The following is a 12,826-nucleotide window of genomic DNA, read 5'->3' as shown; positions in this document are numbered from 1 at the left end:
CTCATATAGCCAGAATAAGACACAGTTAAGATTCTAGGAAACAGAAATGCACTTGGGTATCAGAAATGTATGTCAATGAGTAAGGACGGGGAGTGATACCATGCTTTCTGTTTTGTTACAAAGGCACAGACTTGCTATATTTTACATGTTCTAACTGGTTCTATGGTACATAGTAATATGTATTGGGTATAGTTACAACTTCATGATAATATTTTGATTAATCAACATTTATAGACAGCATACACAAACCAAGCCCCAGTCCCCTTACAAACTAATACTTGGTGTCAAGTAGAAAAGTTGTAAGTTATACATTAAAAGCCTGTAATCTCACATTCCTCTGAGACAGAGGGGATGACGAATAAAGGTGGATTACCTCATTTGATTAATGGAGACATTAATGGTAAGAGGATCACCATGTTGAGCAATACTGTAGCAATGCAGACAATCAAGCCTCAAATTGACTCATACATTGGAAGGATTAGTGCATAATTAGAAATGGTCTCTCCAAGCCAGAAAGAGAGGCATTCAACAGAAGAAGTAAATGGCATCTCTTTCAGAGGTAACTGGCTAAGGGGAGCACATGTGTGTGACCATGTGTGCATGGGTGTGTGTGTCAATCAGGATTTAATTGACAAGAAGATTAAAGCTCACATCTGAGAGCCCCTCCTTTTTTTTCAGGAGAGGCAAAGTTGATGGAGTCTGGTCTCCAGTGTCTGCCCGAGGTTTGGGGTGCTGCGCTCAAGGTTAGCGCAGGCACCCCGCTGAGTGTGCGCTGTCTGAGATGGGTCCTACTTGTTGGACATTCATTATCAAACTCTGTTTGCTCCTTTCATCTGCAGCTCTCTGCAGCACTCAACGTAAACTACAGAGGCACCTTGCAGCTTGACATCTCTCCATTCACTCTGTACCTTAAACAGCATGCTGCCACATCAAAGAGCTGCGGCTCCCTTTGATGTTGCAAAAAGAAAGAGCTCCAATGATCTACTAAAAACCAATGCAACTTTCTGGAGCCTTGTTTTATTCATTTGCTATCTCTAGAAGTCTGAAGTCAGTCTCTAGAAGTCCAGACTGCTGAATTTGGAAAAGTTGAACTGTGCACTTTGCAAAATTAAGTGACTGAACATCTCATGAAAAGAGAACAGTGTATACTACCTTTTTATATTTCTGCCTTGGTGGAGGTTGTGTTCTCAGCATATTCTGGGTGATATCTTGGTGCCCTTGACTATGGCAAGTCAGTGTTTATCTATTAACTGTTCTTACAAAAATGGAACAGCATTTCCCTTTGTACAGGATGAAAATGGAAAACATGACTGTGTCAGGCTCATTGTAAGTGGACAGTTCATCTCATAAATTAATCATTATTCATGCTGTTTTATTAAGAATTTAGTTCCTCTCAATAAAATGTCCACAATCACCTCACATCAAAACATTATAATTAAAAGTTTTAAGTGTAAGTTTAAAAGTTTATATAGCATCCAGTAATGTTACACACATGCTTGTCATTGAGAGTACTTAGCTGACACTTTGATAGTATTAATGTGCAAATGGCATCTCACTCAGCTACTTAGGTAGTGAAAGTATAAAGCTGAGTAATGTCCTAAAACAGCTGGACACTGTAGTTTTCAACTAATACAATGCAAACAGGAGTAAATGGAACATTTCCTGGGATCTATTTTCAGCCACAGATTAATTAGGGCTTTGGTATTTACAACAGAATGACATTGTACATGGGATCAACTCAAAATAAATTACAGTGCTCATGGTAATGAAGGAACTTGTCCCCCAGTGCAGCAGTGTGGCTCATTGATGTGTTGTTAATAGTTTTTGGACAACAATTGAGCTCAATGGCACAGAGGAATTAAGCATATCAGGCTTCGGATGTATACACAACACTCGTTTGTAGGATCAGTTCCTTGTTAGTTGTGGTTTTAGCACAGAATTTGTTTGCAATAAGCAAAATACTGAATGCCTTTTTGTGGTTTGGTTCTTTGTCATTATTCTCAGGGATCACAAAAATGGGGCAGTGCATCTTGAGTGTCTTTCATCGACCATGGAGGTGACCACTTGTTATCGCTTATTTCCTCTGCTTTGTTTACCGAGGGATTTCTTTTTGAGTGATCATTTAAAAATAATAAAATTATCTCCACATATCTGAAGGCCGTGATTTTTAATGACACACACAAGCACTGTGCAAGAACAGCTAAATACTGGACCAACAGACAAATAATATCCACCCCCAGGCCTCAGCCACCAAAATATCAGAGCTGAACAAAGCAATCTCTCCCTCTCTAGTGCCAGAATGGTGATTATAGGGTGAATTTAATCCTGCTAATTATAATTTCATCAGATATAACAAGGGAAATGTCGACAGTGAAAAGTGACATTTACTGCAAATGGATACTGGGTCAGGCACAATGAACTTTAGCACTTTGTCAGCTTGTTTCCTAATTGAATGAACTTGACAATAATTGAAGTGTTTTATTTTTGCCCTTCTTCCCACACATAAAAGACTGCCATGCCAATTAGCTTTAATTCTCCCTTTCCCTCTTGCTTTTCATGCTCTTGAGTAGGCTGGAACCGGCATATTCCGATCATTTGCATTATCCAAAGCGAATCTGCTTTGAAATTCTGAGATTCTGTAAGAAAAAGGATCCACTTATCCCACATGAAAAAAATGTTCAAAGCTCATAAATTCACAGGAACAGATGTACATTATCATTGAATTTGCTTTTTTTCCCCTCTTTGCTCCTGTATTGGTAATAGACTACCTCATGTCCTTCTCATCCTTTAGCGTTTAGCATCCTGCCTTTACAGAAGCTAGCACCCTGCTGTGCCAATCCACACTTCAAAGCTCTGTGCCTATCTGCTGGAAACAAAGCCACAGAACGTATTATGGCAGCCTCTCATTTCCCCATATTTAAGTCAATATCATTGCTTTTTTTTGCCAGTGGTTACATAGAGATAGGGATTATGTCTACCCAAAAAGACCATTCGCTGTAACCCATGTCTCCCAACAGCACAAATACAACAGCGTACACATGCACAGGAAAGGTTTATCCCATTATAGTCCCTGCTTATGTTGGATTTTTCCATGACAGTCGCCAAGCTGTTCATGGCTCTAAATATGGAAAAGCCAGAGATGTGGCTGTTATTCTCTGAAAAATTACATAAAACTAAATGTAAAAATAAGTGATTGATGTTTAAAATAGTCATTTAGTCTTTGATTTGCTAAAAAGAAGCCCTGTGCTTGGCAAAATCCTTCTGCATTAAACTACACATACCTTGATCAACTAGTTAGACACCTACAATTACACTACACAGTTTGTACTTACACGTTTATATTCTCTTGGGTATTGGCAGAGTTAAGGTAAATGAACGAATATTTTCAGATTGTAGCTGTAAATACCTCAGTACTGAGCAGAACTGAGAAATCATTGCTCCCCTCATTGCTGCTCTTTATTTTCATCAGGTCTCTGCAGGATGTGTCTTAGAGTAATTGCTCAATGTTATTGCTGTGTTTAGTGCTCATCTGTAAATGCATGTAAATATGTAAATGCTTTTGTACACTTTGCTCAGACCTCAGCTTCCCTGTCGCAAGCCACTGACTTCTGTTTGCCTTACTGCTGAGAATTAAGGAGTCCATCGGCACTCATAGATCCTTTGTCTTTGTTTATGTTGAGAGCTTTAGACTTTGCAGGACATTAGATTACTATTAGCTCTCCCCCTTTGCAGATAAATAAATAGGATATCGCAGACAGACTAAGTGAAATTTCACACTGCACAACTTTTGGTAAAGGCCGGCATATTTTTTGATGGACTGACGGTTTTGATCACAACTGTAGCACCAAATGAAAGTTTAGCTGAATGCAGTAAAACACCTTTCACTTGTCCTAAAATGTAATAAATCAGTTTGGGATTCCTTAGCATGTGCTAACTGCTGTAATTTACCTTCTTTGGTGGTTCATTTTCTTTTGCAGAGCTTTCCAAGTGTGAAAAACTATCATGTCAACATCTGGAAAGATATCCCATAAATCTTTGTATTTTGGAAGTAATTCCCTTGAAGAATGATTGAAATTTCACCAAGCAAACCCACAAACTTCAATAATGACTGCCTGTCAGCAGCAGTGGTGGAAGCAGTACTCAGATCCTTTACTGGAATGTGAGTTGCAATACCACAATGTAAAAGCACTTCATTAAAATTACAAGTATTACGAAGAAAATGTAATGAAAGTTCAAATACTCATTATGCAGAGTGAACCCTGTTGATTTTGGTGCAACTTACCCCCTCAGCATTCTCCTTAGCGCCAGCATAGCTCCACCCACCTAGAGATCTAATGAGTGACTGAAAACATATTTGTGCGTGAGCAGAGCCTTTAATTGACAAAATAACTATAGCTGTCAAATAAACGTGGAGTAGTGTAGTGTAAAATGCTATATTACACTTTGTAATGTAGTCGGTTAAAGGTTTAACCCTGTGAGCCCGTACGTATCATATATGATACCCACATTTCTGGGACTCATTGCATCACCATCAAGCATAAACTTTGCATTTAACCCTTTTAGATGAACTCTTATGCTCGTATACTGACTCCTGGTAGACACTCCTCACTTTTCTAAATGTTTTGACATGTGTGATACAAACAAAAAATATACTTAGAATTTTTTTTTTTTAATTTTTTTTTTTTACATTTTGTCAAAGGGACAAATAAAGAGTTCATATTTGAAAAATTAGAATTTTCTGACCATTCTTTCATAGTTTAGGTCTCACAGGGTTAAAGCAGCAATAAATATAAATATCCCTTTATCCCAAGTCCTTGAGTACACGTACATTGTTCCATTCAGTTATTGGTACTGTAAGGATTAAATACAGTGACTGCCGGACTGGGAAGTTAACTATCTCAGACATGGGTGCATTTTGTGTATGATTTCAAAGCAAATGGTTTGATCTAAATCCTGTGTGTTTGTGCTAAATGTTTATTTTCACATCATTCACTTAAGTCACATTCACTTAAATCCTGCCATGCATTTGTGACTACAGCACGATAAGCAAAGGTATTATGGTATGAACCAATATTTTGTGGACATAAGTTAACATACCGAGGAGATAAAGGTCTGCTGTGCCTCCAGCAAAAAGAAAGCACTGATATAAAGAAAACCGTGACGTTACAGTACTTTTTAATAGTACAATCATTAAGTCATTATGCAGCACTTGAAATTTAATGTAAATTTTTAATGTAAAGCAAGTGCAGATCATCTTTCTTCAAAACTCCGAAGCAAACTTTAGTTTGAACTTGTAAAACATGTTCTACACCCCTTACTTCTTTGCCTGACATACCTATAAAGAGTCCTGAACCAAAGAGATAGAGCAGCAGACACAGGCTTATAGATGAGAGGAAGGACACTGTCTCCAGTGCTGTCATTTCAAAAGGCGTGAATGCATTATCAAACCGTTACCCTGCACTGGAGAAGAAAATCTCCATGAACGCCAAGGCTATTACCAACATATGTGAAGAGTTGAAAGGAGAACAGATCAAAGTCAAAGTAAAAAAAAAAAAAATGAAGAAAATGTCAAAAAAAAAAAAGTAACCAGTCTACAGAGAAGAGAGGAGGATGCAGGAGGATACAGTAGGAAATGGCCCCTTCAGCTATACGGCATCTGAGACTTGCAATGAAGATGCCAGGAAAGTTTTTGAGTTTTTGTGCTCTTTTTTTATTACTTTTTCAAAGATCACTCAAAAGGACAAAAACAATCCTGGGTTCCTGCTGGATTGATTGCACAATCTGCATTTCATGCAACAACAAAACAATGTGTCACCAGTTCACTATGAACACGAGACGAGAGACAACATTTCAGTAAAGGCAACTATAACTCTACTATAGTTTAGGGTTAATCATTGTTTGCTGGTCTTGTGGTTTGAGAAGTTTTTTTTTTTTTACTCAAGTGCCTTCACATTAACAGGTTCAGCCTATATGGGGTCAGGACCCTGGTTCTAACGTGTGTTTTCGTTTTGCTGTCGTGCTCAGCCTTCATGGTTTTCATTAGTTATGGCAAACTTAGCAAAGCAGTTTTATGCAGAACAAGTATGGAATCTATCAGGTTTGCCAAGTGTTTATGAAACAGTACAGTTTCTTCTTGTACTGAGTGATGCTCACTTGTGCAGTCTTTAAATCACTTCAAATGCTGTTCTGTCTCTATCTAGGGATCTAATGCTGACAAAAAGTTTGGTTAACAAGCTGAAAGACAGAAAAATTCAGTGTGGGTTCAGTTTAGGCTTTTTTTCCCCAGTATAAAGCGTCATTCTTCAGGAGCTGCTTATGAAGCTTCATAAGCTTCATTGTTTGTAATTTGTACACGCCTAATGACACACCTCAGAGCAGAACTATACGTGATCTTATGTCTGAAGAATATCTAGGATAAGCACAAGAAAGCCTGTTCCATTATAGGAGGTGACTTTAAAAGTGAATCTGATGCCTATAAATAGATGGCCACGTGGAGATCTCTTAGAAATAATAGCTAACAGTTTAAAACCTGATGAAAAATATTACATTATCAATTAATTAAAATAGGAAGGAAAGAAAGGAAAATATTATTGTCCAATATTGGTTAGTTACATTTGTTCAATATTTTATTATAACCTTTAAAGAGTGTAAATGTGATGTGATTATATTTGTAACCACTTTCTTTACACCACTGATATAGATGACTAATTCTTCTAATAGCTGAGACTTGTGAAGCAGTGGTAATAATAACTTGGTAATCTGTGTTAGGATAAAAATCATTTGTAATGATGATACAAGTTCCACAGGTTACACTGCCTCGGTTACACAAATAGATGTGTTCGTGAGAGGAAGGCGTATCACATTGCCAAGAGGCGGACTCTCTGTGGTTGCCCCGACCAGAGATAAGCTGCTAAGCTGCAGATGAAAGTGTGTGTGCATGTAGAGAGCGTGGCGTGGTGAGCAGCTGTGGTCAGCCAGATTTGGGAGCCTTCTTTGACACCACAGTTAAGATACAGTGGAGAGGAGCTTTGCTTTACTACACACACACACACACACACACACACACACACACACACACACACACACACACACACACACACACACACACACACTTTCCCCTACCTTTCACACCAGTCCATCTTACTTTTTGGAAATTAAAGATAAAAATGTGTTTAAGAGGAAATGATACACCACAAAAACCAGTGACTGATCCCAAAGTCCTCATATAGCCATAAGTGTCACAACTTCTGAGTGAATAGCACTGTCACCTCACAGTTAGACTTTGGGGTCTTTTCTGTGTAGAGTGTATATGATGTGCTTGTGCAGCTCAGGTGAAAGGGGGGTTGATATAAATCGTGACAGTACTGCAGCTGTGTTCATCAAAACAGTTAAAACTTGTTAAACTTCTCACAGAGGACAGGTAAAGGTCACTTACTGACAGACTCCATGAGCCAATGACATTTCAACACACAGCCTTTTTAGAAGGAAGACACTGACAACGATGCAAGAGGTGGTTGCAGAACATCCATGTGTAATAATCTGATGTTTAATGGCCCCTGAATGAAGCCACATGACGAAGAAAATGATGTAATCGAGTATGGCATGATATTGGCTGCTTGACAGCAGTTTCTATTACCTTAAAGGAAAAGATGTACATTTATGTAAATTTGCTTTCTTGCCAGGAGTTAAATGAGAAGATTAACACTAATGTCATGTCTGTATGGTAAATTATTCAGCTAGCACTGGCAGCCGGCTAACTTAGCTTAGCATAAAGACTGAAAATATGGGGCTTCATTAAATATTCCGCCTACCAGCACCTTTAAAGTTTCCTAATTAGCATATTAGCTCTTGTTCTCTCTCAGCAAGAAAGCGAATACTCTATTTCCCAAAGTGAAAGATCCACGATATTTTTTTTGCATTGTTTTTTTGAATACAGTTCAGTGCAAATGTTATGTTTTAGCATTAAAAAAAATCTTATGGGGTAGAAGTCACATGTTCTTATCACACATACGCATGCAGAGTGCAAATGTACACACTAATATCCACCAGTGATAAACGAAATAAAATGACTCGAGAGGTCAGTCGGTTTATAAGGAACAGGTTCATACTTTAATAAAAGGGTATTTCCCTTGGCACAGATCTGCTATCAAATAAATAAAGCAATTAATCAAATACAATCTATATAAACTAAACAAAGTCATGAAAAAACATTAGAAGGGAGAGGGAAAAAAACAGCTAGTGCTAAACAGTTTTCTTTTACAACAAATACCAAGTTAAAGTGTGTCTGTGTGTGGAGAGAGAGAGAGAGAAACACAGTTTGTGGAAGAGGCAGAGAATTATTCCTCCCTGCTGAGCAAGATTGGCGTGGCAGATATTTTACTATTTAGGAGTACTAGCTGACAGTAGGCAAGCGAGATAGTCATTAATTATAAATAAGCCTTATTTTCTTTCTACATGATGCTGGTTTAACCTTTCTGCTTTCCACTATATACATCAGATTTTTAAAAAAAATAATGTTGATACGTGGATATTAGTGGAGCAATACATACTGTGTTAACATAAAGAAGTGGCTCTGAATACGGGATATCCTATACAACAGGACAGAAGATGATGGATCTGGAGCCGTTTATATGACATGATTTGACATTTTGGTTTTTTTTGTTTGTTTGTTTTTTTTTTGTTCCAAAGAGCGGCATTCATGGTTTGAAATATTAAAATTACACCAGCTCTCACATAATAATCTGGCAAACAAAATAATACAAACAAATCCTGGTAGATTTAAACTGATAGCCGACAACTTGACTGCAGATAAAATGACAGAGACACCTGCACATTTTTTTTCTCTGAAAATATAGATATATTGCAAGAGTATGACAAAAGACAAGAAAAGAGTAACAGTGGGAGGATTAAAGAATAAGGTTTTGAGATAATGTGTTTTTTCTTTTTTTTTTTAAAGGAGGCTTACTCCCTCTGAAGACTGTCTGAGGTCTGTGTGATAAAATAGAAAATAACTGGTTTCCCAACCCTTAACAAATGCTGCTGTGGTGCCCTTGAGCAAAGCAAATCATTCCAAATTGCTCCAGTGAACTGCTTTGTGGTCACAGGTTTGGAAGTACATTTGTATCTCCTAATTTGTAGCTGGTAGCTTCTAGTGTATCTTTAGGTAATGCTATGAAAGTGAACCAGAGTCATGTGTCTTCACTAAGACTCTGTCTGGGTGAAAGAAGTTTAAAAATTACAACCTGACTGTGGGTCTGACTGAGTCTTTCACCAAAATTCCTTCAGAAGCCCTCGCTCACCGTGTCGAATCAGACCACCCTGCTGGACGAACAGTCACCGGCTTGCTGTCCGTTAACTGCTTGCTGTCCACACAACTTACATATTTTATTTTATATATTTAGAGACTCATACACTGGTATTGACACTGTTTTGGTTGATATAAAAGCATTGACAAAGGAGTTACAGTGTTAGCAGGGGTCCAGTAGCAAGGACTTGTTGTCCAGGAAAAGCAGTGTGAGGTGAAGAAGCTGAGGTATGGAGAGCAGCTGTGATCCCCCTCGGGGAATGACGCCGTTTTCACCACTGGGTCCCGTGAGATGACCCGTCTGACTGGTGCCTCTTGCTAAAGAACAGCCTGCAGCTGTGAGAGGACATCGCAGGGCTGAGGGAAGGACTGGCATACACTGCATTCTTGCTCGTCACAAAAACACACAAGCTTACAACAATCTAACACAGTCAAACGTATAGTTTGGGTATGAAGTCTGCTAATGATAGCGGGGTCTGGTTCACTCAAACCAACTCGCCTCTGTATGAATGAGGCTACCTTAGAGCGAGGCACTTTAACTCTCATTGCTCTAAAGGTCAGGAGACCAGCTCCACCAGAAGGAAACAGGAAAGTGCTGCACAAGAACACATCCCAACCAAAAATATCAGCAGGAAAACAGTTAACAATCTTGGAGAACATGCAGCTCTCACCTCACTGCCTCTGTCGGACCAGATGTGACACAGGTAAAATACATTTTTCAACATTAGTGCCATCAACATCTGCATGTTTATGGTAGCGCCTATAGAGTATCATGGGAAAGGATGAGCAGACGGTCCCTGGTGCTGGCAGGAGAGCAGCAGTGGTGAGTTATGGGTCTAGTGGAGACTCCGGGCCGGGCCCAACATTATCCAGCACCAGAGGAATGAAACAGCTGAAAGAGGCCTCGCCCCGCCGCGCCACAAAGACCTGCTGACAGCTGGGGGACAGGAAGATGCCATGGAAACAGAGGGAGCAGCCATGTGACCCTGGCCCAGGCCCGAGGGGCTGGACAACAGCGCTGCTACGGAGAGCGCTGGCTTGAAAGTCAGAAAACCAAAGTCCAAAAAGGGAAACAATGCAATTCCCAGGTGTGAATATGAGTAACTCCTTGGATCTGAAGCAGGGCAGTAGTGAAAAATTACATGCATGCTCAGCAAAACAGTTTCCTGCATAAATAACTGTAAAGAAAAGGTCAAACTCCACACTGATAAATGAATACAGCAACCTCTATCCGGCTGAGCCAGAACTGCTGTACCCTACTGCTCTGATGTCACAGATCACACCATCTCTAGTTCTGTTGTGTAGTGTATCATGGGACTGAGGACATGTGATTCAACTGCTGACATTTTGGACGCCGAAAGAAAAAAAAAAGAGACCTTTTGATGCAAACATTGCCTGGATCCAGGAACTTCACAAGAGCCTTACTGTAGATGTATTTTAAAGGGTAAAAGGCTGATCATATTTCTAACTTATCTTTATGTAGAACCCAGATACTAAAGGTCTACATGAAGAGCACGAAGGCCATTAAATTAGAGCTAAGCTTACACGAACTAAACTCGAGCAATATGCTTTGATATGTATTCAAAAGAACAACTGTGTACCTTAAAATAATTCCTTGATTTTTTTTTGTTGTATACACACTCCTGATTGCTACTGAACAGCACTGTTGAGAGTTGGGATTTGACTCATTCAGCCATAATTACTAGGTCACAGTTACAGATCTAATCACAAGGTGAGAAAGATGAAACGGAGAGAGAAGGAGGAGTGTGTGAGACTGAGTGAGTAATACAGTTGTATTCTAGGCAAAATGGGGATCCTAGTGGTTTTATAAAATGCGTCTGTGTAGGCAACGAAACATAAAAGCTTCAGATAGTGAATACAAAGATATCACATTATCAATAAAGCTTATAAAATTGATAACAATATATACCTTATGTACAGTAAATGTTAGTAAATAAAAGTAAGGAGCTTCTCAACACTTCAATACTGCAGATTGTGACACAATTTCTCTTCTTTCAAAAAAGTTTTGAAGTAATTTGAAAATAACCTCTGAATGCTTAGTCAAAGTCACCATTACAACAATAATTAGGATAAAATTAGAGGTAGCAGCGGATTTGGGATCTTGGTTCTTTTTTTTCTTTTCTTTTTTTTAAACTTTTCAACATTTTCCTTCCCATTTTTGCTGACGGGGTATTGCGTGCTTAGATCAGAATCTTCATTTTCATCTTCAAAAACCTGCCTGACAGCCAGCTTTAAATACTCACGCACCCATGAGCGCACTTCAAGTGGTTTACAACAGACACCAGTGTCGTGACACTCACTCTCTTACACACACGCGCATGCGCGCACACACAAACACACACACACTCTTGTTTTGCCCACACACTGACACAATGCTTCACACACACACACACACACACACACACACACATATATATGCGCTATGCCCTGCTCTTCTATCGCCTATATTCCTTCATATATTTTCATCTTTTCAACCATAGTCTTTCTTCCTCTCATCCCTCCTGTTCCTTAAAAACCTTTTGGCTTAGTGGTCTCGAAGGGCTGTGGTGCTGGTTTGGAGCCGTGGCGTTCATCAGGTAGTGGGATACAAGGTCAGGGGGAGAGGAGCCGTTCGTTAAATCCGTCCCTCCATCCCTCCTCTCGAACCACAGCAGTGATACTCAGTCCTGCTGCATACACTTCTCTTCATAACACTGGTTAATAACATCTCAGCACTGGACTGCCCCTCATATGATCCTCCTCTCCTCCCCATGTCCTGCGTCCACTACAATGCCACTGGTGGGCTAACTGCTAACTGCACAGTGTCTGAGGAGGAGGCTCGCTGCAGTCAGTGTCTGAGTGTCTGGCTGGGTTTTGTGGGGCTGCAGTAATGCTGAGCTGCCCCAGGCAGGGTGGAAATTCAGGACTGATAAAAGTGGTGATAGTGGTGATGGTGTTCGTGGTGGTGGTGATGCTCATGCCGCTGCACCACTTGTGCCAGCCCCCCCTCGTAAAGCAGCACGCTGGGCAGGTCCCTCACCTGCTCCTTCTCCACCACCGGTCCTGAAGCTGCCAGAGGGCCCAAGGCGCGGTACCCCTGACTCTCCTTGGACCGCTGCTTGTGCTTGCGGTAGGGGGCTGTGGACTGATGAGGGGGGGTCTGGCTGGGTAGGGCTGGGGGAGGAGGCACACCTCGGCTTCTCATCACCCTGCCACTGATCTGTGCTGGAGGTGTGCGGCTGTGGGTCTTGGGAGAACGGAGGGCATGTTTCCCTGAGTCTTGGCCTCGCGGCCGGGCAGGGTGGAGGCTGTCTGGAGCAACAGTGTCCACAACAGTCTGCAAGCGGCGGTGGTGGGAATGGGAGTGGCTGTTTTCCAGTTCGTGGGAGCGAGAGCGAGTCTGGTTGGATGAGCGGGTCTGAGGCTCTGCCTTCGCCGGCTCTGTGACGGGAGCTGTGACACAGACACGGGTATTTATTTCAACTGAGAAAGCAGCATCGGTGACAAACTTTAAGGTTGCAG

General features: G+C 40.5%; 1 protein-coding gene across 2 annotated transcripts in view; it reads right to left on the bottom strand.

The window, feature by feature from the left end:
* Positions 1-8,090: 8,090 nt before the first annotated feature.
* nkd1 (NKD inhibitor of WNT signaling pathway 1) overlaps positions 8,091-12,826 on the bottom strand; it is a 35,699-nt gene continuing 30,963 nt past the window's right edge. For both annotated transcript variants that reach the window (XM_041042824.1, XM_041042832.1), the window contains one exon: positions 8,091-12,757. In XM_041042824.1, the coding sequence (XP_040898758.1) occupies positions 12,225-12,757 (533 nt within the window). In that variant the 3' untranslated portion in view covers positions 8,091-12,224. The remainder of the gene's footprint in view (positions 12,758-12,826) is intronic.

The sequence above is a fragment of the Toxotes jaculatrix genome, chromosome 1 (assembly GCF_017976425.1).
Source record: "Toxotes jaculatrix isolate fToxJac2 chromosome 1, fToxJac2.pri, whole genome shotgun sequence".
Lineage (NCBI taxonomy): Eukaryota > Metazoa > Chordata > Actinopteri > Toxotidae > Toxotes > Toxotes jaculatrix.
The sequence above is the reverse complement of the archived record's forward strand: the minus strand, read 5'-3'. Positions and strand labels throughout refer to the sequence as shown.